Source organism: Amphiprion ocellaris, chromosome 24 (genome assembly GCF_022539595.1).
Source record: "Amphiprion ocellaris isolate individual 3 ecotype Okinawa chromosome 24, ASM2253959v1, whole genome shotgun sequence".
In the NCBI taxonomy this organism is placed as follows: Eukaryota; Metazoa; Chordata; class Actinopteri; family Pomacentridae; genus Amphiprion; species Amphiprion ocellaris.
The window spans coordinates 10207934-10232514 of record NC_072789.1 but is presented as its reverse complement, the minus strand read 5'-3'; the positions used below and the strand labels follow the sequence as shown (position 1 = coordinate 10232514).

General features: G+C 39.6%; 3 protein-coding genes across 5 annotated transcripts; 2 read left to right on the top strand and 1 right to left on the bottom strand.

Moving 5' to 3' along the window:
- Nucleotides 1-3093: 3093 nt before the first annotated feature.
- On the bottom strand, nucleotides 3094-6540 carry unc50 (unc-50 homolog (C. elegans)). The gene is made up of 6 exons (XM_023295268.2): nucleotides 6442-6540; nucleotides 5130-5401; nucleotides 4812-4932; nucleotides 4579-4718; nucleotides 4270-4377; nucleotides 3094-3745 (listed from the first exon to the last, which is right to left on the bottom strand). The coding sequence occupies exons 2-6, from the start codon at nucleotides 5395-5397 to the stop codon at nucleotides 3609-3611; spliced, it is 774 nt and encodes a 257-aa protein (XP_023151036.1). The 5' UTR covers nucleotides 5398-5401; nucleotides 6442-6540; the 3' UTR covers nucleotides 3094-3608.
- A 625-nt stretch (nucleotides 6541-7165) lies between these two features.
- LOC111585688 (NADH-ubiquinone oxidoreductase 75 kDa subunit, mitochondrial-like) lies at nucleotides 7166-15179 on the top strand. Its single transcript, XM_023295259.3, has 19 exons — nucleotides 7166-7266; nucleotides 8800-8876; nucleotides 9231-9322; nucleotides 9713-9820; nucleotides 9959-10035; nucleotides 10147-10228; nucleotides 10369-10499; nucleotides 10604-10789; nucleotides 10948-11082; nucleotides 11244-11358; nucleotides 11477-11622; nucleotides 11702-11830; nucleotides 11930-12059; nucleotides 12144-12304; nucleotides 12697-12851; nucleotides 13192-13367; nucleotides 13453-13587; nucleotides 13669-13741; nucleotides 14898-15179. The coding sequence occupies exons 2-19, from the start codon at nucleotides 8804-8806 to the stop codon at nucleotides 14987-14989; spliced, it is 2196 nt and encodes a 731-aa protein (XP_023151027.2). The 5' UTR covers nucleotides 7166-7266; nucleotides 8800-8803; the 3' UTR covers nucleotides 14990-15179.
- A 141-nt stretch (nucleotides 15180-15320) lies between these two features.
- On the top strand, nucleotides 15321-22323 carry zgc:110699 (uncharacterized protein LOC325371 homolog). 3 transcript variants are annotated; one of them, XM_035941526.2, is made up of 8 exons: nucleotides 15321-15535; nucleotides 15718-15823; nucleotides 16909-16965; nucleotides 17076-17149; nucleotides 17918-18056; nucleotides 18537-18630; nucleotides 18956-19027; nucleotides 19502-22323. In XM_035941526.2, exons 2-8 carry the CDS (start codon nucleotides 15772-15774, stop codon nucleotides 19608-19610), a joined length of 597 nt encoding a protein of 198 aa, XP_035797419.2. In that variant the 5' UTR covers nucleotides 15321-15535; nucleotides 15718-15771; the 3' UTR covers nucleotides 19611-22323. The 3 variants fall into 3 exon arrangements, with proteins under 3 accessions (XP_035797419.2, XP_035797418.2, XP_054864439.1); XM_035941525.2 differs by having other exon boundaries at nucleotides 16867-16965; XM_055008464.1 differs by having other exon boundaries at nucleotides 15321-15823; nucleotides 16867-16965.
- Nucleotides 22324-24581: the final 2258 nt, after the last annotated feature.

Here is a 24581-nt window from a genome sequence, read left to right as displayed (position 1 = left end):
CAGCACCCCTATGACTTCACCAACGCCCTGTGAACATGGACGTGGTTTACTGAGGGGTTATTATTGTACATATGTATATAGTTCATTTGTGAGTGTGGCACCAGGCCAGTGTTTTCGCCACATCTTGCACCTTTGCCAGCCTGCACCTGATGGTCATAGTGCTAACAGCTCAAGGAACCCACAGATTCAATGGTGCTTTCGTCCTGCTCTGGGATCTCACTGCCGAAGGTGAAAGTCTGAGTAAGGTGGGGGGGTGGATGACCAATAGGGCTCCTCGTCCTACTCACCTGGCAAAGGTTTTGAGAACCTCAGGTGTAGGAGTCACTCAGGGAGGACAGACTGGCACCTTGACACTACATGTGTGGCGTCCTGTAAGCTGTATAGTTAGTAACCACAGAGAGCTATTGACCAAGACTCTCTTGGCCATTTCTTACTCAGGTAATCTCTGTGGCCATTATTTACTACTGTAATTTTAAGACTTGTGTGGGTTTCACTTACTGTCACTCACACATGGAGTGACATGAATTTGCAGCAATTACAATGAATTTCATTTTATCGCAGAATAAAATGATCATTTCTTTGTATTGCTGAATGTTTGAAAATGCCTTATTAAATAAAGGAGGTATTGCATCTATGTAAAAATGACTCAATTTGCAGTCATTTCAGAACATTCTGAAACGCATGCTTTAAAATGTTCATTTTGTTGGCATTTTAGAGTCAAATGTTTTTAACAAAGGGGATTTAAAATCTATGGAATGCTGTTTTATTAAATGTTAACACAATAAACAAGTACATCGACACATTTTTAAGATGAGACAAAAAATAAGTTTAAAAAAAGTCTTTAAATGGCATTTTTCAAAGGACTATTTTTGTTTATTTTAGAAAACTTTTACTTTTTAATCCCTCCATAATAATTAATTATTCATTAATTATTCATAGTTATGTGACGATCGGCGTACGTTTGTCCTTCCATCTGTTGTTCCGTCAGTGTGCAACGTTACTGAAAAACAGACTAAAAGATTTGGATGAAATTTTCAGGAAAGGTCAGAAATGACACAAGGACCAACTGATTAGATTTTGGCAGTTATGTAGCTTATAGTCTGGATGCATGGATTTGTTAAAGATTTCTGTTTCATTGCAAGATAGCAGCATGACGTTACTGTAACTATGACAACAAGTGAACACTACAGTGGATATAAAAAGTCTACACACCCCTATTCAAATGCCAGGTTTTTATGACATAAAAAAATGACACCAAGATAAGTAATTTCACAACTTTTTCCACCTTTAATGTGACCTATAACCTGTACAATGCAACTGAAAACCAAACTGAAACCTTACAGGGAGGTGAAGTGAAAATAAACAACCGGGTGCTCGTATAGCTCAACGCGTTGAGCGGGCGACCCGTGAACAGGAGCTGGTCCCCGACGCAGCTGACCCGGGTTCGATTCCCGCTCGCGGCCCTTTGCTGCATGTCTTCCCCTGACTCTTCTCCTGTTTCCTGTCTCTCTCTCACTGCACCTGTCCAATAAAGCTGATAAAAGGCCAAAAAAAATAACTTTAAAATAAATAAACAACTGACATAATGAGGTTGTGTGCACGCCCTCTGATAACTGGGGATGTGACTGTGTTCAGATTTAACCAACTACATTCAAACTCATGTTAAATTGGAGTCAACACACACCTGTCACCATTTAAATTACCTCTGATTAACCCCAAATAAAGTTCAGCTGGTCTAGTAGGCTTTTCCTGACATTTTTGTAGCCACATCTTCCAGCACAAGCCATGGTCCGCAGAGAGCTTCCAAAGCATCAGAGGGATCTCATTGTTCAAAGATATCAGTCAGGTGAAGGGTACAAAAGAATTTCCAAGGAATTAAATATACCATGGAACACAGTGAAGACAGCCATCATCAAGTGGAGAAAATATGGCACAACAGTGACATTACCAAGAACAGGACATCCGTCCAAAATTGATAAGACGAGAAGAAAACTGGTGAGGGAGGCTGCCAAGAGGCCGACAGCAACACTGAAGGAGCTGCAGGAATTTCTGGCAAGTACTGGCTGAGTAGTACATGTGACAACAATCTCCCGTCTTCTTCATATGTCTGGGCTACGGGGTAGGGTGGCAAGACGGAAGCCTTATCTTACGAAGAAAAACATCCAAGCCCGGCTTCATTTCACAAAAACACGTTTGAAATCTCCCAAACGCGTGTGAGAAAATGTGTTATTGTCTGATGAAACCAAAGTTGAACTTTTTGGCCATGATTCCAAAAGGTATATTTGGCATAAAAACAACACTGTTCATCACCAAAAGAACACCATACCTACAGTGAAGCATGGTGGTGGCAGAATCATGTATTGGGGGCTGTTTTTCTTCAACTGGAACTGAGGTCTTAGTCAGGGTGGAGGGAATTATGAACAGTTTCAAATACCAGTCAGTGTTGACACAAAACCTTTAGGCTTCTGTTAGAAAGCTGAAGATGAAGAAGAACTTCATCTTTCAGCATGACATGGTCAATAGCTGGCATTCCTCTCAAATTTAATGGAATGGCCGTAAACATGATTTAATTTCAATATTGGAGGTCGTCTCTCATTAAATTTGGAGTATCATAAACTTGAACGCAAATTTTTATGCACCAATCTGTGCCTTTTCTGCACCAGCTTGTTGGGGAAGGCTCCTTATTTATGCAAAGGGAAAACAGAAAATCCAGGCACCATGTGACATTTTAAAAACCCTGAAGGGATCAACATTCCTCTGACGCTAAGATGTAGAACATTATTGGTCATAGGAAACACAGGGGAGCTGGAAAAACTCTTCTTTTCTCAAGTCAGCATCCGATTTTAGAGACACTTTCTATAATCACAATGGACACAAAAACACTAAAAATATGAAAAGACTTATGAATATGTAAAGTTTAGCACGGTATTTTGCAGATAAGGGACTATACAGTTTCTGCATGTTTAATACTTTGTGAAACAGATGTATTATTTAAAAATTTGGATATGTACCTGATATTTAGTGTTTTAAGATGTCTCTGCTATGTACAGACATAGTCATCATTTATTGTTCCAGACTTTAAAAATGAGGCAATTTAAGTTCATAAAACCTTTTATTGAAAGTGCTTTGGAATGTACACTTTGAGAAAAAAAAGAAAATGGAAAAAAAAAAATGTGCATCCTACATTCCTCCACTTTCACTTTTTCTCTTCAATAAGCAGGATTTGAATTTTTTCTGTCTTTTTTAAGAAAACTCAAAAAAACAAAGCGCACTTATCCTCTTCAGAAACAACCCTCTGGGTATATATTACAACCTGCCGAGTACTATTTACAAATCATACAAAAGGAACACCAATAAAAGCTGCGCGTCATCTGTCCCCGTTGTTTCTGCAACTAGTCCAAACACATCACTGACGCTGGAGCTCCAACTCAACATTAGAGCTGAACAGTAAAGTCCCAGTTCACTAAGAATCGACTAGAGATCCCCCTCAACCACATGTTGCCTGACAGCAGCTGGGAATGGATTCATTGTCACGTAGATGTGAATTTAAAATAGATTTAGAGTTGGCCGAGAGCCAGTTAGTGTCCATCCTCAGAGGCAAACTGGTTCTACTCGACTCTGTGCTTGTAAAACCAGCAGAGGCCCTGAGTAAAGTTCCAACCGAGCGAGATGGAGAGGATGTAGATGAGGCCAAGCAGAGCGAAGGGGTAGAGCAGCACCACGGTGTTCTTCAGGAAGGGTAGAGCTGCGGGGATTAAAAGAGAGGAAGGTGTTATAGCGCTCTAGAGTCAGACATGAGCTAGTTGCTTAATGGGGTCAATCCTGCTTTACCACTAAACGGAAGCACAACCTCCAACTAATAAAAGTGCAGATTATTGAACAGCCACATCCCACTGGTTTCCACCGATGAATGTGCCCACCTCTATTTCAGTTTCAGCATAAAACACCACATCTTAACCATTCATTTTCAGTGTATTCAAAATTCTCTACCACTAAACCATTCACTCACAGATTCAAAGTTTAGGCTTTATTACACTTATATCAACAACTCCTGGTGATGTATAAATCAGTGCATGTTTCTGACCACTAGATGGTAGCAACACGTAATAAAAAAATGCCATTTTGAACAGACATGAAATCTTCTTACATGATTTAAGTGGCATTCATTCATTCAGAAACTATATATTGACCACGGAAATGTTCTTTTTAAAGAGAAAAACAAAAACTGAGAGCAAGCTGCCAGTGTATTTTGATGTATAAGAGATGTACCGTTGTAGCCCAAGAAGGTGATATAAAGATAATAACCAATGGCGATCAGCCACAAAGTGTTCCCAACGAAGTATCCCAGGAACCATTCTGAATTTATCACCACAATGTCTGAAACACACAAAACAACAAACGAAAATGGTGCATCAACTGTTTATGAAATCAACATTAAATCAAAATGTTATTCATAATTAACAGAATAAAATAAAAAATCTGCACAACTAACTAACCGGACTACATTTAATGCCTTAAATTGGATCATGTCATTTCAGACACACCAATGAAACCCGCACAGAAACAGAGGCCACTCACGGTTGATGAAGAAAAGCTGCAGGAAGTGCAGGATGACGAGAAGCGGGTAGAACGCATTGAGGTGAACATCAAACGCGTAGCCCCACTCCACATCAAAGTTTCTGCTGGGTTGTTTTAGCAGGTATTTGTTGCTGATCACCCTGGAAAAGAAAAATTGGATTTTTTTTCACATGCACGGTTAACCTCAGAGTTTAATTTTATTACCTACGACTCAAAAACATGCGACTACTCACCACATAAAGGTTGATATGAGCAGACCGACTCCTATACAGTCAACAAAGACCACCCACAGCAGGAGTTTCAGAGTCTCCACAACTCCCATGTCCAGCACAAGACCAAAGCCTATTGTTGATACTGCACAATAATAAAAGGACTGGTCTGTTATCATATTCAAGGCAAGAATTTAATCAGACAGGCCAAGAAGGTAAGAGGTGAATGTTCAAAATCCAAAACAGAGGTACAATAATGAATAAAAACTTGACTAAAATGTGTTTATTGACAATTAAAGAGGTAAGCAAATGCAAAAGGTGCAAAACTGAGTAAAGACTTACCACATAGCCAGATGCTGAGCAGGACCAAAAAGGCAGGATCGTCCCTGGCCCACTGATCCTTGGTCTGTTTCCTGTAGTGGAAGTTGCGGTACACTCTCTGTGGTGACGTAAACAAGTAAAGCATCTGCCACAGGGCGAATTCAAAGTCCATCTGTCTGAAGTGGAGCAGCCGCCTCAGGTACTTGTAGCGTTTGGCACCTGCTGTGTGGCGAGCAGCATCCCTGGAACTGAGGGCGCCGTTGCTGTTCGGCGAGGTGGTCGGCAACATGGTGCTGAAAATCAAATTAGAAGGGCGCACGAAAAGGATTTGCAGTAAATGCAGAAACCCAATAAAACAAACTTTATCCACACACAGTGTTTTCTGCAATATTTAGGACTGGAAATGATGTGTTTTAACAACTGATGCTTGTTTCTTGTTTTAAAATTTAAATTCTGCTTAGTCATGAAGCTTCCCGACTACAGCTGATGGTGGACAAAACAATTTAAAAAAAAGACTCATGCTATTTTTTAAGTTTTACAGCACCTTATATGCAAGGTATGGTGAATTTGCTAAATTAAGCCCCTTTCAGACATGCACTTTCCATTAATTTAATAGCATTTGAACATGTTGACTTCATGACTGAATGAGCATCTTGTAAGATATATTTATTAATGAACTGAGATATTTTGAATTAAGTATTTGATAGCTAGTACGTTATCAGTATGACAAGTATTGTCTAAAATTAAAAATAAAGCCATCATAAAGAGAATAACATATTTGATGTTAAGATAACAAGCAGAACGTTAAACTTCTATTCTCGCGTCCTACAGCTGGGTATAATTATTCTGAATCTTAGTTATTTCATGTTTACAACAAGTCATATAGTCCACCTCTAACCTTCAGAATACAGCATTTTAAATGTATCATACATGTACTCTGTAGCATGCAATCACTGATGAGTCTAAGCTAATTTTGTTGAACAGAAACGGCTTAAAAGGAACAACACCGAGGATGAAACTGCAAACATATATGCTACATGGTGACAAAGTTAATTAAACAACTAAAAATTATGCAAAAACTTCGTATATACACTAAATAAATATCTAAATTACAATAAGATATCTGTCACAACCTCAACAAACACTGATGTATTTAATTTCCCTGTTAGCAGACGCTGTGGTTGCTACCAGATACAGTTAGCTTACTGCTAACTAGTTCAATAAATTGTGAAGGCCCGTTCAGGTGTGTCTGAAAAAGACTTAACGTAAACGCTGGAGTGGTAGTTTAATATTCCATAGACAAACTGTATTTTTAACTGTAAAGAATATTTACCTGCTTTTGCTGTACTCCTTCACAGGAGAAAGCACCAACTCTTGCTCGTTTCTGTGGGTGTTTGTAGATGCTTCCTGAACTGTCGCAAAAAAAGCACACGTAGAAACTTCCGGTAAGCGCGCGGTGAATAACGGGAAATGTAGTCCGAAGGGGAAGACGACTTTCATGGTCTATGTATAAAATACTACTTTACCTAAGTCTTATTTATGAACCTAAATATAGTATTAATGCAGACAAATCATAAATTCCAGAACTTATTCCAACTAAAATAAATATCAAGGCTAAGACTCTACAGCAAAATTAATTATAAGGATTAACGTGATTAACTACAGCAAAAAACACCCGCAAAAACAAAACAAAACAAAAAACTGCAAATCCAAGGATCCCCTCGAAAATTTAAATTTTTTTATTCTTATTTTATTCGGCCTTTGAAAATGCTGTGTTCTCCTGTGAAGTGACGCTAACACCATTATTATCCTATCAAGGAAGAAATTAAACCAGGCACTGATTGTGAAAGATTAACAAAATAATTTTCCAGAAGAATAGAAAAAAAAATAAACACTGACGTACCGTCAATAAAGCTAGCGTATATTAGTTTAACTTTTTAAAAAATTAATTAATTAATTAAACGAGATTAAGCAGTTTCATGTCCCGGTCGGGTAGTTTTGTTTATTTCACTGACATGTTAATATAAGTAAAAAATGTTGAGACCTCATTTCAAACGGAAGACGAACTCCGTGCTACTTCCGCTAACGCCATAACTGTTTCATTAGTGGTGTAACTAAGATCACCGCTGTTCTGGTCCAGAAGGCCAAATAGCGAAAGGTAAGAATCACAGACATACTATGAAGGTCGGAAGGCGACGGAACATACATGTTATTTAATTGCACTGCAGATATAAATGAGACTTTTGACCGTATAACCTCAGTTACCCTCTAACATCATGCAGTGTCCGTGTCCTTGAGTAGCACTCTGAGCTAGCGCTGTTAGCCTGCTAGCAAGGAGTCCTCACTGGAAGGTTCGTGCTGCTTGTTAGCCTCTACTCTCGTCCACTTTGCTGATAACCTGTGTGTTTTCTTAACATTTTGGAATGTCAGGATGTGTTAGAAGGTCTTTTTTCTGTCTTCGTTTGTTCCGTGGAACATTAACTACGTATTTGAAGGCTAATTGCACTTGTTATTGTTGACAGCTACCAAGCTAGCTAGCAGTAGCTACTGAGTCTCTGGTCATGGACACTGACGGGAGTTTGTTAGCTTGACTAGAACTTATTATTATTTAACAACTGTGCCATTATTGATCCCTGTCAAAGGTGCTGACGACGCTCCAGTCATTTCTGAAATGGTCCAGTATTAATTATAAGTAACTCCAGCTGTCAAAGTGCCCCAGATTTGTATTTAAATAGATTGTTATGCATTTCACATTCAAGTTGAGTAACTCAGCCTCAAAGACTTTATCATACTTTCGCTCTAATGAATCTTGTGGATTGTCAAACACCATAAGTACAACTTTTGACTCTATTAATGTACACAACGTGTTGCTGCACAATCTGTAATTGTCAGTGATTGGAGGTTCAAACCCTTTTAAGAGGACTGTATATTCTCTGTAGTGCAGAGTTTATGTTATGACAACATGACTGAAGAGCTGCAGCGATGCTTCCTTTGTTAATGGCAAACATGCACCTATTGCTAAACATGCTTTTGGTAGTTGTAGTACTGCAAAGCGGTTAGTTGGCAAGAATATCAGTAACTATTTTAACAATTAGCTCATTATTTATTTGTTGTTATTCACTCTATATAATGAATTCACCCCAGCCTCTCAGATGTGTTTTCTGGGTCTTCTCTGATAATGGACATCCGTTGTTTGACTCTGGAAATTTGTAGTAGATGTGTTCATCTGCATTGTGGTGTTTTATAGACCAAATAATTAAACAATTGTTAATCAGTCAGGAGTTGGCAATTTCATTCTGAATTTGGTTTTTGGAAGGTAATTGTAACAGCTTATGTTTGTTGTTTCAGGTGTAATTATTTAGTTTCTTTATGTTTGCACACTCTGGAGAAAGCACAAGCTGACTCACATTGGTGTGTTTTGGTTTTTTTTTTTTTTTTTTTTGCTTCTAACCAACTGAAAGAAATGCTTTTTCTTTTCAAACCCACCTTGAGTGACTGTGCCTGATTTATTTTTAGTTTTTTTTTAAATCATCATTCCCTTTCATGAGCTCCTGTCAGTCTTCTCTATTATAGATGTTGGGTAATTGAAGATTTGGTGCCCAAGAACCAACTCAGATTTTTGGAGATTTTTGAATCATCTTTAGTATATAGCATGTCAGAATAAAGCATTTGCATACCTTTTCTCTCATAGAGTCATGTTGCGACTGCCGACCGTTGGCCGAGCGCTCGCTGGAGCTGCCAAGGGCAGCTTGGCTTCTTCTAACCCAGGTAAGATCAGTGTGTGTTTGTGTGTGTTATAGTCAAGTTAACTGTTATTCTATTCATTGTTATTGAGAAATGCTGCAGTGTGCATTTAGTGTAGTAGAACATTTTCAAAGTCATAATCTGACTCAAGTATTTCTATTTTTTTGGGAAATTCTTGTTGCGGTATGTTAAATACCACACATACTGTATGTATTTAAACTCATAGCTTCTGGCATAAAACAGTGTGTTTTGCTGAAGATTTACCAAATGTAACACTTTCTTTGACATTTTTGTAGGCAATAGATAATTCAACATTTATTGTATTTGTTTTAGTTAAGATAATTTCAATAATATTTTCCTTTTTGTGTGTAATTTCAGTGCGTACTACAGTACGTGCTGCCAGCAACATGGTGGAAGTGTTTGTGGATGGGAAACCAGTGGAGGTAGAGCCTGGAACTACCGTGTTGCAGGTAAGATGCAGCTGCTCATTTTACTGCAAACTAATGTTCCATATGGTTCCTTCGTGTTGTCGACTGCATTGTAGTATTTTGGTGGATTTAGTGAATCTGAGCAAGTGTGGTATTTTGAGATCTTGGAGCCTACTTTTATTTACTTGTGATTTTTACATTTAGCAGGTGTAATACATCTGTTGGTATGCATGCAGAATCAACTTTGATCTTGACAAAAGTTAGAGAACCTCGCATTATTCGGGAATCCCATGGGATGTTAGCTATTAATTTAATGCTCAGAGTGCAGTAGATGAATTTACACATCACTCCACCTTCATAGATTTAAATCTTTCTATCAAAGACCACAACAAAAATTCAACTAGTGTCATCTTCTCTCTTTTTCCCCATCAGGCCTGTGAGAAGGCAGGAATTCAGATCCCCAGGTTCTGTTACCACGAGCGCCTCTCGGTGGCAGGAAACTGCCGTATGTGTCTGGTGGAGATTGAGAAAGCTCCAAAGGTACCAGACATTTGATGAAAGAGCGTTAAACAGAACGGCATCAACTGAGATATGACTAGTAGCTTTATCACATAAATTGCTGTAAATACTTGAGCATTAATGTCTAGTTAATGTATGTGTGCTGTCACGTGCCTTTAGCCGGTAGCAGCCTGTGCCATGCCCGTCATGAAAGGTTGGAACATCCTCACCAACTCAGAGAAGACACGCAAAGCCAGGTACAACATTTGGTCACCACGTGGTTCTGTGCAATTATAATTCAAACTCGAGGCAAGCTTTTAAAATGACGAGTTAAACATGATTGTTTAATTTGTGTGTTTCATCGTAAGAGAGGGAGTGATGGAGTTCCTCTTGGCCAACCACCCATTGGATTGCCCTATTTGTGATCAGGGAGGAGAGTGTGACCTGCAGGTAACCTCATCCAGAACGATTCTAATTATGGCAATCATTTCACACAGGTTTTGGTTTCAGGTGTTTGATGCCACTTTGTTTGCTGCTCCACCAGCACAGTAAATAGAAAGCCCTGACAGAAAACTCGTCTCTGTTCTCAGGATCAGTCCATGCAGTTTGGTTCAGACCGCAGCCGTTTCTCAGAAGCAAAGAGAGCCGTGGAGGACAAAAACATCGGGCCTCTCATCAAAACCATCATGACTCGCTGTATCCAGTGCACACGCTGCGTCCGGTATGCGTGCCATAGACATCTGTGTTAGATGCAAGGCTTTAATCCTACGTAACGTGATGAAATTGATTAGCACGCTCATGCCCGTCTGTGTTTGTTTTCTGTAGTTTTGCTAGTGAGATTGCTGGAGTTGAAGACTTGGGAACAACAGGAAGAGGAAACAATTTGCAGATTGGAACTTACGTGGAAAAGATGTTCATGTCAGAGCTGTCGGGCAACGTTATCGATGTCTGTCCTGTCGGAGCGCTCACCTCCAAACCTTATGCTTTCACCGCACGACCATGGGAGACCAGGTAGGACAGGGTTTGATGCTTCAGTTACGCTATCACAACACAAGAACAAACAATTACTGTTGCTTGCATTAGGTAGATAAGGTGATACAGTAACAATAAAGGAGATCATTTTTGTGCCGAACTGTTCTCTTTAGTTTTGCTTTCTGTTGTTTCTGCAGAAAAACCGAATCCATCGATGTGTTGGATGCTGTCGGCAGCAATATCGTCGTAAGCACAAGAGGAGGGGAGGTGATGAGGGTGATGCCCAGGCTGCACGAAGACGTCAATGAAGAGTGGATCTCCGATAAGACCAGGTAAGACACAAACAGACCCAAACCAGAAAACACGACCTTCTACAGATGTTGTAGTTAGAATTTATAGAAGTAAAAACTGTGTCACTATATAATTAATTGGCTTAATTACACACAAAATGTTTTATATCCTGCTGTGTAGCTTGACTAACGTGCGTTTGCAGGTTTGCATATGATGGTCTGAAGAGGCAAAGGTTGACCCAGCCAATGGTGAAGGACAATTCAGGTCAGCTGACACCAACCACCTGGGAGGACGCTCTCACTCGTGTTGCCGGAGCAGTAAGTGTTTGCTTCTCTCCTAAATCTTTCTTATCATCTTTTCGTGTAGCAAAGCAAGCTAATTTTTTGACAGAGGTTATGTTAGTGATGTCACACTTCTGTTTATGTGTGCATGCAGCTGCAGAGTGTGCAGGGCAACGACGTCGCAGCCATAGCAGGAGGGATGGCAGACGCTGAAGCTCTCATCTCCCTCAAAGATCTCCTCAACAGACTCAACTCAGAAAACCTCTGCACTGAGGAGCTCTTCCCGATGGCAGGAGCAGGGTAAGGAAGGCTCTGTTTTCCTGTCGTTCCTTAGCTGTTTGGCTTCATTAGCTGACACTTTTCTTCTGGCTGTCTACAGCACTGACCTGCGCTCCAACTACCTGCTGAACTCCCGCATCACCGGCATCGAGGACTGTGACCTGCTGCTGCTCGTAGGAACAAATCCACGATATGAAGCACCTCTGTTCAACGCTAGAATCCGCAAGAGGTAAACTCAAGCATCACACTACATGTAGTTGTCTGTTTTCGTGTTATTTTAGCTGTAACTGAATGTGTAACTCGCCTCTTTTTCCCGTTTCCTTGTCAGCTGGCTCCATAATGAGTTGCGTGTTGCCATGGTGGGCCACAATGTCGACCTGAGCTACACATACGACCACCTGGGAGAGGAGACTTCAGTGCTGAAGGAGCTGGCTAACGGCACACACCCCTTCTGCCAGGTAATGGACACACATCAGCCAGGATGAAGCCGTTTCCAGAGAAAGTTTTGCCAGAAAACTGTATTTTTCTTTCCTTACCCGCAGGTCCTTGCATCTGCTAAGCGTCCAGTGGTGGTTGTCGGCAGCAGCGCTCTGCAGAGAGAAGACGGAGCTGCTATTCTGAGCTCCGTCTCCACCATTGCTCAGAATGCCAGGGCTAGCAGTGGAGTGGAGGAGGGTTGGAAGGTCCTTAATGTTCTGCACAGGTACAACTTGGCAAATTAGCTGAAGTTTCTTGCAGATTTCAGTTGCTTGTGATCAAATTTGTGCTCCTAACAAACATGAAGTTAGTGAGTTTTGATAAAGGTCAGAAATGACACAAGGAACAATTGATTACATTGTGGGGGTGTTTCTGAGACCCATCAATTCCCGCCGTCTGCTACATATTTAGGTCACGTGATTCGGTATCTGTACATAATGTACACATGCATAACACACACCTGTGCTCAGCACAAGGTCATTTTGTTTGTGGGTACATCTATATTTAACACATTCTGTGGTGCCGTGATTTCTGCCACGATTTGTTTCATTTTACATATGGATTTGTCCGTCTTTCTCATGTTTTTCTTGTTGCTGGTTTTTCTGTGTGTGTGAGCAGAGTGGCCAGTCAGGTGGCTGCATTGGATCTTGGATACAAGGCCGGCGTGGACGCCATCAGGAATAATCCACCCAAAGTCTTGTTCCTGCTGGGAGCTGATGCTGGCTGCATCACCAGAGCCGACCTGCCAAAAGACAGCCTCATCATCTACCAGGGTACACACACACATAGACACACAAAGGCAGCATACACACACTTAAATGATACCACAACAGGCTTTTATCTGTATGGAGGAACTTTTGGTACATCCAACCAGTAAAGAAAAGTCGCCAGTGCCAAAATGATAAGAATGAAGAATCTTTTTTTCAATTGACTTTTCATTTATTTGAGCAGAATGCACATTTTGGTGTATCAGACAGTTAGAAATAATGAAAAATAAAGCAACACAAACTCATTCTCTTTACTGCATGTGGACCGATCATTCTAAGCTTGACAAAAACCCATTGTTGCTAATTTGTGTAAAGATATGAACGTCAGTTTTTGCCCTCTCCCTAGGTCATCATGGTGACGTAGGAGCACCAATGGCAGACATCATCCTCCCTGGTGCTGCATACACAGAGAAAAATGCCACCTATGTCAACACTGAAGGGAGAAGCCAACACACTAAGGTGGCTGTCACACCTCCTGGGATGGCCAGAGAGGACTGGAAGATCATCAGAGCTGTATCTGAAGTGAGGAAAAGTCCATTCACACACTGATGTTCATATTCGTACTTCACTTTAAAGCACAGATATTGAAAGGAATGTGTTTCTGCAGCTGGCCGGTGTGACGCTGCCCTACGACTCTGTGGATGAGGTCCGATCCAGGCTAGCCGAGGTCTCTCCTAACCTGATCCGTTATGACGATGTGGAGGAGGCAAACTACTTCAAACAAGCTAATGAACTTGCTCAGGTGAACAGTCACACACACACACACAGTTTCTCTATTTTTAGTGAAGATTATCTCTTGACTCAACCACTTTGTTCCTCTCAGGCTGTGAACCAGGACCTCATAGCAGCTCCTCTGGTGCCACCTCAACTTTCAGCAAAGGACTTCTACATGACAGGTTACTTATGATGTTTTTTAATTGATGGATTGATTGATTGATTGATTGATTGAGATATTTGTTTCAAATATGTGAAGACAAGTACCAAGAAAACAAGGAGTAAATATTATATTCAGATTGGGCCAAAAGCAGGCTTACACTTAGTAGGTTTGCACTTTACATTTCTTAAAAACACTTTATTACATTTATATTGATTTGTTAGTCACATTTGTTCAATACTGTTTATGTAAATTTGTTTAAGACTTTACGTACATTATTTTTTAGCACAGTTAAGTCTCTTCAGTCCCCTTGATTTAATGTGTTTGCCATTGCCCACAATCCCAGTAAAAAAAAATAAAAACAACATCAAAATCAAAACCAAAATTGGGTGAAGTAGCTTCATAACATTTCCAAACCGTGAAGGGATATGGAATACTGATTTAGAATTATGGTTTGGTTAATTAGATCTAAAACATAAAACAACTGTAAGCCTACTTTTGGCCCACCCTGTACACATATATATATATATATATACATACATACAAAACAAAATCATAATGCAGAAGAAATATTCCACAACTCTGGACTAGGTCTACATTTTTGAAAAGGAGTGAGAAGAAGTAAACAAACACTTATTTAATCCCACCCCTTTTCCATAAATTATCGATGGATAATTTCCAGTTTCCTATATATAATGCAATAATTTATATAATATACAATTTATGTTTATACATGTAAGATACAATACAGATATATACAATTATGATGCTACCTATTATACACACTACTGTTCAAAATTCTTTATTATTTATAAATTATATGCTAACATAATTGCACAAGGGTTTTCTAATCATCAGTTAGCCTTTCAACACCATTAGCTAACACAATGTAGCATTAGAACACAGGAGTGATGGTTGCTGGAAATGTTCCTCTGTACCCCTATGGAGATATTCCTTTAAAAATTTCCAGCTCGAATAGTCCTTTAGCACATTAACAATGTCTAGACTGTATTTCTGATTCATTAAATGTTATCTTCATTGAATAAAAAATGCTTTTCTTTCAAAAATACGTGACCCAAACACGTATCTATATACATACACATATTATTAGAAACCCCAAAACTGCAAGTGTTCAAATAGAAACAAATCTGAAATGATTTCCATCTTTCTGTGCTCAGATTCTATCAGCAGAGCTTCCCAGACGATGGCTAAATGCGTCAAAGCCGTCACAGAAGGAGCCGCCGCCGTCGACGAGCCGTCTGTCTGCTGAACACCGCTAACAAAAACTCTCTCCTGTTCTGAAACAACACACACTTCTCTGAACAAAAACTCGGTGTCGCTCCTTTATTTAAAACCTGTGCTTGATGAATGTTGTACACAGATCGTTTTCACGCTGAGAACGAACTTTGTTGAATTAATCTGAGAAACGTATGAAATATTAATAAAACCCTACAAATGTATTCACTCCTGATTCAGGTGGTTGGTATTTATTGTGTTGGATTCTTAGAATCACAATGTTGCTGTTCAAGAAGACTTTAAATGACCATATTTATGCACATTTATCTTCCAGATTAGAGGCCTTCGGATGATTATAAGTCATTGAAAAAGTTGTGTTTGTGTGTGTCCTGAATGGATTAAAATGAGGTTTGTGCATGGAGTCGGACACCTTCCTCCAGACAAATGGCTCTTGTCATATACTGTTCCCAAAGAGAGAGAGAGAGAGCTCTTATAACCAAACACAACCACAGAGGCAGAAGACAGTCACATCCTTCTGCTCTCTGCCTGCTCAGTGTCTGGAATTTATTTCTATTTTAAGGTCAGTGTGGTTGCAAACTAATGTAGTACTACTAGTAAGTTGTATATTTAGTTATAGCTCTGTATTTGTGTGTAAATTCATAAAGAGGAGATTTTTCCTCAGTTTTGCATGGCTGCATGTCATATTTTGAGGTTTACATCTATATTGTGACTCATTTTTAATTCCTCTGCTTTCTCCTGCAGGGCTTCCATGAAGGGAGAAACAGTGGATTGATTATTCGTAGCTCCAGTAGGAAAATGGTTCCAGTTAAACTCCTCATTCTGGGAGCTCAGAACACTGGAAAAACAGGTACAGAGTAGAGAACACAGCCGAGAAACACGGGCAGACAAGTACGAAGGATGTGTTTTGTGAACTCTGGGTTATGTAACGTACTGGAAGCTCTCACATGTTCATTAGCGAATGAAAAAGGTTAAGTTTAGGGTGAAGTCGTGGTCACGGTTTGAAAGGTTTTGCTAAAAATGGAAACCTTACGTTGACCTAAATCTGACCCGTCCTCCTGAGCGTTCAAGTGTAAATGGATCTATTGCATGTCTGATTTTATTTTGAAAGGCTGTGCACATTTTGCATTATTTATTAAGAACTTGTTGGGTTGTTTTGCTGCTATAAAATGAAAGAAGCACGCAGTAAGATCGCCAGCATTTTAAGTCGCTTACCTATGCCTGATTTTTAAATCCATGTGTGCATAACTGAGAATGTTTCCTAGAAACGCAAGACAATTCAAACCTTAATTAGCACAGTGAAAAACACAGGAAGTTGGCCTAGTTTGCCCAAATTCAAAGGGAACATTATTCTAATCCCTAAGTAAATCATATTATGTTTGACTGATGTGTTAAAGGAATATGCAGCCCTGCAGAGGCTTAAGCAAGACATGTCTCCATTAGAGGTTTAAAAGGCCACACATGAAATTCTATTAATTTCCATTGTGGTAGTAGGAGCAGCAGAAATCTAAGAGACAGCAGTACACAACATATCTTCATGGTGGGATGCTGGCAAGCTTGAATGAAAGCTCAACATTTTCCCAGGTGTAAAGGTTCAAATGGCAGCCTTTTAATGTGTCCTGCTAAAATACAGCGAGTCCTTCAACAGTAGACACACAAGTCAAACAAACATGGACCTTCCAGACTCCTTCCACCCAAACACAGCCAAAGCACTTGTGCATTTCCATAAACAAGGCAAGTAACGTCACAAAGAGGGTAATTCTACAAAGCTACGATCACATAATGCATGATATGAGAATAAGATGCTGCAGTTCTGATGCAAATGTTGCACATCATAACTCATGTGTTTGCCTGTGCAGTATGTGAGAGAAATATTCGTCTGTTGTGTTTCAGGCAGCTCTCTCTCCAGTGACCATGTCTGTTTTGTGTCTCCAGCACTGTGTGTTCGTTTCATAACCAAGCGCTTTATTGGCGAATACGACCATAAAAAGGGTTGGTAAATATTTTTTCCTTCTCTGACGTGGAAAAATAACTGGGTGATGCATTACTTCCCTGCGTTGTTCACTGGCAGGATGAAATTATGAAGGTGTGTGTTTCTACAGAGGTGACCTACAGATGCAGCCGGGCGGTCGACCAGGAAACTGTTGATCTGGAGATCTTGGACGTAGCTTGTAAGGTAAACTTTTACTATACACACTACCGTTCACAAGTTTGAGGTCACTTAGAAATGTCCTTATTTTTGAAAGAAAAGCATTTTTGTAAAAATGAAGATAACATTAAATGAATCAAAAATACAGTCTAGACATTGTTAATGTGGTAAATGACTCTTCTGGCTGGAAATGGCTGATTTTTAATGGAATATCTCCATAGGGGTACAGAGGAACATTTCCAGCAACCATCACTCCTGTGTTCTAATGCTACATTGTGTTAGCTAATGGTGTTGAAAGGCTAATTGATGATTAGAAAACCCTTGTGTGAGTTTTCATGGAAATCATGAAATCGCTTGCGTGAACCCAAACTTTTGAACGGTTGTGTAAATTCATAGTCACCAAAATGCCATTAGTGTTGATTTATTTGATAATGACACTTAAAATACAGAATTAAAACTGGCAAGCATTTTGATTTTGATTCATCTTCCTAATTCACATATTTTAATTATGCATTCAAGGAAAAGGCTATCAGTCAGTCTGGTGTTGGAAGGCTTCAATAGAATGTCTCCATTAAAAAAAAAAAAAATTGTATTTTTCTTATTTTGCAGTCCAAGGAATTCACTTAAATTGATGTGGGTTTATTCTATTAATATGCCTGTAGGGTCTAATCAGTATTTATTGTTGGGCCTTAATTGCAATAATTAAATGACTAAGGTAACGTCACAACTTTTATCTGCTTTTCCAGCTGAACTCCTGCTATGCACATAGTTACTCCATGATACCATCTCTTGCAGGAGAGCTCTGTGGCTTCTCTGGAGTCTTCCATCCGCTGGGCCGATGGCTTCCTGCTGCTCTACTCCATCACACAACGCTGCAGCTTCCTGGAGGTCCCACGACTCAAGACACTCATCGACAAAACCAAACACAGCCTGAGTATGGAGATACTTTACTTATTATCAGAGGGCACCTCATTTCTATTGAGTCTTAGAAATGCTACACATTTCAGCTTTAATGCCATTCATTTCACAGTAAAGGCGGCATAACTGAAAACGTATCTTGTGTAAATTTTGGGAGGAGATCCATGAAATATTTAATTACAGACGTCTTCATACCACAATATAATGTTTGCATCACCAGTAGCAACTCTATATTTGCTCTGCATCAATTAAAAACTGAACTACTGAACCAGCCACATGATCTCCACAGGAACAGCATGTTCACTATGTTTGCGTCTCTGTTGTAACTCTGTTGCGGCATCTGTCTAATGTCACCTTTATGCACACACATACATGCACAGATGGAACGAACATACATTCCATGTTTGGTAGCTGATCTTGTGCTCTGTAGGTAAACAGAATAAACTCCAAACAGCATCATCCTGCTGCTTTATTGTCGTCTCACTCTGTGTGTCAGTTGTTCCTACAGTGATGGTAGCCAATAAAGCAGATTTGGAAATTGGCAGGGAGGTGACAACAGAGGAAGGACAGAGACTTGCGAATGATTTAAGGTTTGTGCGCTTATGTTTGCATGACTATATTATTTATTGTTTTCAATTTTAAATTGAACGTTTACTATCAATATATTCTTCCTCTTGTTTATTTTATTGCTGTTTCTTTATACACTTCCTGGCCAAAAAAAAGTCACCACTTGGACTTAATTAAGCAAACAGGGAAGAGCCTTCCATTGGATAATTCCTGCAATGATAAATATGTTTCAGCTGCAACAACTTATTCAACCCTAGCTGATTTAACCCTAGCTCATTTTTTAAACAACCGTGTGTGTGTGTGTGTGTGTGTGTGTGTGTGTGTGTGTGTGTGTTTGTTTGTTTGTAGGTGTGGTTTCAGGGAGTTGTCCGTGGCCGAAGCAGTTTTTGCTGTGGAAGCAGCTGTGTTTCAGCTCATTAGGTTTGTTTCTCCTATTTTCTCTTTCACAAAGTAAAAATCGCTCATAGATTTTTGAATAATCTGAACACACACAACATATTTGATCCTAACTGTTGCTAACACTTAAGCACAGGACACAAGCTGCAATTCAGTTTCATGCTACACTCATTTTTAAGCATGATTGAAGAGCTAGGAGAGAAAAAAAAATCGAGAAAAACATTATATTTTCCTTTTGAGAAGTTAAATCTGCACAGTTTGAGTAAAAATATGTTGATTTATTTACACTAGCTTCCAAACTAGTAAAGCAGCATGTTGTATAGATGGTGATCCAGCAGAAGTGAGTGATTTTCAGCTGGACAGATGTACTCTCAGAGGGAAGTTATCATGCTTCATATTTTTCCTCTGATCCCCAACCTACAATCTTTCAGTTTAGAAGGTTTTGCAAATGTGTTGCACATGTTGTTGGATTGATGGTTTGTTTCATGTGTGCGACAGGCAGGTGTTGGATCAGCAGCGCCCTCTGCCTGACCGCCGCTCCTACATGCTGACTGTTCGCCACGCTCTGACCAGGAAACTGACCCGATCCAAGACCATGCAGTGGTGACAGGCAATCCAAACTTTTGACATTTGTCTGTTTTTATTTAGAGCTCATGATTGAAACTTTAAGCTTTGTCAGTCAGGATGTGTGGAGAGAAATGGAAGAAAGAAGAAATCCTCTGAAGAGTTTTGTTTTTTTGAACTAAAGCTCTGTTAATGTTCAAGACATCTAGTGTATATGTGGACCGGTTTCAGAGTTTTTATGCAACACAGAGGATTTGGCTGTTTCCTGGCTTAAACATGCAACGTCTGGCTTTCTGGACTCATGGGTCTCGAGGCCTTGGTTTCAAAAAATAATACAGGAAACATGCACAACATGACAGTTGTTTTGCAAAGCAGATAAAGCAGATGAGCATTCGAACTTGGAGTATATGTGTGCTGCCAATTCACCTTCACTGATTTTATCGCACATCCCTGCTCAGTCAGGAGTAATCTGGAAAAGAGGTTAAAGCAGGTTGAAGACGGTACTAGAAGGAGAAATAAGGGATCAACAGGTAAAGCTTTAATACTGGGCTCCTCGCATCACCTTTAAAAGCAGCAGACAGTTTAATGGGCTTGGATGAGAGTCCAAAACAGTCAGAGAAGCTGGATGGATAATATCATTTTTAGGTTGAATTTTTCATACATCCTGAATTTTATAGAAAGATAACAATACTTAGGCAGTTAGACTAGGAACACACTGAAACACAAGTAAAATATCATTCTTTTATTACTGTCTGTTGCATATTTTACAAGCAGTTTAGTATCATGAATGCATTTTATTGTGCATTTGCAGTTTGTCCTGGTTTGTTTGTGTGATCCATCCTCCAGTAGAGGGCGGTGCAGCACTTTATCTGATGGAGACTTTGGCACATTATTTGGCCAGAGGTATCCAGTTTGACTACACATGAACTACTTTGTGTGGACCTCAACCTCTTGATGAGTCTTTGGAGATCTTTTCCACAAAATTCTGTGGAAAACCTCCCCAGAAGAGCAGATTAGTAACAGAGAAATGCCGCAGTTTTGGAATGAAGCAATCAAAAAATGACATTTAGGTCCGTCAGCTTCATTATCTTCACTCAAGTTCATTTTAATAATGTGATATTTTTGTGTGTAATTCATACAAGAGGCACTAAAATTCATCAGTCTGTGAGCAAAGCGGTTAAAGTTGCCCTTGCAGTTGGAGTGTACAGATGATGTAAGAGTGTGTAAAGAATGAGGCTGGCTTTCATTTCAGTCTTGGCGTTAATCGAGTGTGTCTTCACGTTTCTCCTCATGCATCTTGCTTTCCTCTGAACTTGTGAACTTTATGATCAACGAGAGACATCTGTAAAAAAAAAAAAAGAAAAAAAGAGACAGGAAAAAGCAATCCAGTGAGAGACGGAAAATAAAACGGACTGTAACAGGGAAGGAAAACTCTGGGCTTTTTTTTGGCATCCTAGACATCTATAAGCAGCAAAAAAGAAGAAGAATATGAGCTGTTCTGTTGCAGCCACAGCTATCTGTGAAGACATTATAGGAAATTGGATGTGTGCTTACTCTCTCTCATCCCTCCACTCTGACCTCCCCCATGACCATTTACCATATTCCGCATCAACTACTCCACCCAGCTACCACCAACCAACCAACCACAGAACTCCATGGACTTATATATAAACACAGAAGATGTGAATGTGCAGACAGTTACAGATTTCGGCTCTAGATTTTCTTTATATCAAACCACATTTGGCTGCTTTTTATAGCAGCAGCCACTCTGTTATTTATCGTTCTGTGATCTCCTTTTTGCAATGTCGCTCTCATTGTTGACAAAGTGAAATTACTGTTTTCTCCCCATGACACTATTGGCACCAGTTGGGGCACTGAGTTGGGGTGATTATTCCTTGCTAACTGTTGTTAAATATTAAAAGACTGCTTTGAAACAGAAGTCATGACTAGCAAAGTATGAATTGCTATTCACCCACATGAGCGGATGCTACAGCGAATAAGCCCAAGCGTGTTAACAGTGGAGCGAGAAAGAGCGTTGATGTGAGGACTAATTGCCTGGTAGTGACAGTGTGCAGCAGAGTGAACCCACCACTGACTCACACGGACACATAATCCACATAGAAAACTGTGTTGTCCCCCACCCCGGAGGCTTTGATGATACCGCTCCCATCACCTGTGATGCCAACAAACCTGAGTGGATTAGGGAGGCTTGAAGAGGATGATGGCAACAGGGAGAGCGCATGACATCACACCGGTCACCAAGGAGATGAAAGGTCAGGACCCCGTGTCAACTCTCCAGCTCAGAATAGAAGATGAGTCATGCCTGCATCATTGCACCAGCAGCCAATCAGAAGCTGCCTGTCACAGCGCGCATCAACGGATGAAAAGCCAATCGTGGACCTGCAGTGAAAAAGCACTGAGTTTCTTATAAGTCTGTGTTTATTTTAAATACATGCATGACGTAAAAACGATCATTTCATTCATGCAGTGCGTGTGTCGTTGTCCAGGAGGAGGTGGACACTTACTTTCCAGAAAAGCTGACAGCTGTTTATATGTGCTGATCAAAGCCAGTTGTAAACCGACGATCTTCCGCCTACTTTACTGACAGACGCTTATTTACATCAGGAGACCACAGTTTAACAATCAGGTTGATTTAATGAACACAAACTAACCAACACAATTCAACAAACTCATCAAAATGGGATTAGCTGTGATTACATGATTTGCAGATTGTCATTAAAGGCATCATCATTGAAGCGACACTCATCAATACTTTTATATCAACAGTCAGAATCATGTCTATGAGTGTGTTGCTCATAGTGATTTACAGAAATGATTCCTTACTCTGCAGACTGTCATTGTTTTGGTTTATTAGCTTGCATTAGCCTTATTTTTAGCAGCACCAGACGGATTTATGTTGTAGAAAAGCTCTAAAAATACATTCTACACAGGCAGCAAAGTTTGTAACATACTGGTGGATATAATGGGACTTTAACAGCTAAAAAGATGGGCGATTCTGACAGGGGTTGGTGGAGACCAAAACTGAGCATAAAGGCGACTAAGTGAATTAATATTTGACCTACATTTGCCAAGTTTCCAAACAGCACTGTAACTCCATGCTGCTCCTGAGAATTATAGGAATAATATATCAAAAATGCACACTATAGTTCAAAAGTTTGGGGTCGCTTAGAAATGCTGTCCTTATTTTTTTTCAATGACGGTAACATTAAATGAATCAGAAATACAATCTAGTCATTGCTAATATGGTAAATGACTATTCTAGCTGGAAACGGCTGATTTTTAATGGAATATCTCCATAGGGGTACAGAGGAACATTTCCAGCAACCATCACTCCTGTGTTCTAATGCTACATGGTGTTAGCTAATCATGTTGAAAGGATAACTGATGATTAGAAAACCCTCGTGCAGTTATGTTAGCACATGAACACATGAAATGCCCTGGGTGACCCCAAAGTCTAGACTACCAATATCTAGACTGTATTTCTGATTAATTTATTGTTATCTTCATGGATAAGTACTTTTCTTTCAAAAATAAGGACATTTCTAAGTGACCCCAAACTTTTGAATGGTAGTGTACTTCAAAGTGTTGATATGCATTATCACCTTTCGCTCCTGAAATTAGTGAGCAACACATCTCTACAAGCAAAATAGTGGCTGCTGCATTAGATCACTAGTAGTGATCAAAATCCCACCGTGTGCCTTCAAATTTGAACAAGAGTCTGTGAGGTTTAGGAGGAAATTACTGTAGTAAATAAAAGGTCACTGCAGTTACACAACACTGATGTGTGTGAGAAAAAAAAATACAGAGACACCTTGTCCCCTGGGATGGGACACCTCCGTAAACTGATATGTGGTAGGAGATAGAAAAAAAGTGAAAAGAAAGATGAATAAGGAGAAGGGAGAAAAAGGGAAAAACAGGAAAGGAATAAGAAGTCAGGTGGAAAAATCCAGAAGAGTAAGAGGAGATCGTTACATAACAAACCATTGTGTGATTTGGAACATAGCACATACACACAAAAACCTGATGATAATCATTGTAGTCCATTATGACGAGGAGGACTTGTCTCTCTTGACCTCCACCGCACCCTCAGCAATGGCCTTAATGTGAACAATACAGTCAGGGACAGACTCAGGTTTGTGATGGAATAACAGATCCTGAAGGACCCAGAACTGAGCCTTACAACACTTTACTTGCAACCTTTTGCCTTAGCATAACCTAGCCATGTTATTTACATTATATAAGAGAAGGGAAACTTGACAGCTGAGTGATTAGGGCACAAATCATATAGTGCAAATGCTGTTAGCAGTGACTTCAGAACAGTTAGAATCCTGGATGCCTGAATTTTCAGTCGGTTCTGTGTAGCAGTATCTTTCTGTATACAGATTAACCCTATGCAATATAGTTATTTTCCACATTCAAAGGAATCAATCAATGTGCAATAGCTCAATTTCTACATACAGAAGAATCTGTACAATATCAACAGTACATGTGTATATTTCTTATTTTTTTAATTTTACTTTCTATTGGTACTGATTTCTGCATTATCCCCTTTGCTGCTGTAGCAATGCAAATTTCCCCACTGTGACATTCATTAAGGCTGATCTTTACTGCATGCGCTGTTCTCTTTTCCCACATTTCCTGCCAGAATGGAAAAGAAACATAAAAATCCAGAGACATTTAATCAAATATTGTCATATCATTCAGCTTTTCTCATTTATTTACTTAACAAAATTAGCAAAATTCCTTTTTTAAAACTGCTAATAAACTGATAGCTGCTAAATAACAAAATTAGCAGCTCCATAAGGCCTTTTAGAGGCCTGTTTTGAGGTATATGCTCAAAGTGACAGTGCTGATGCTGACCAGGTATGTTTATCGTGTTTACTATGCTAATTTAATGTGTTAGCATGCTACCATTTGCTAATTAACACTAAACACAAGGGGAATTCCATCTATTTTGCATAAATTAACATATTTTGTCATGATTTTTTAAAAC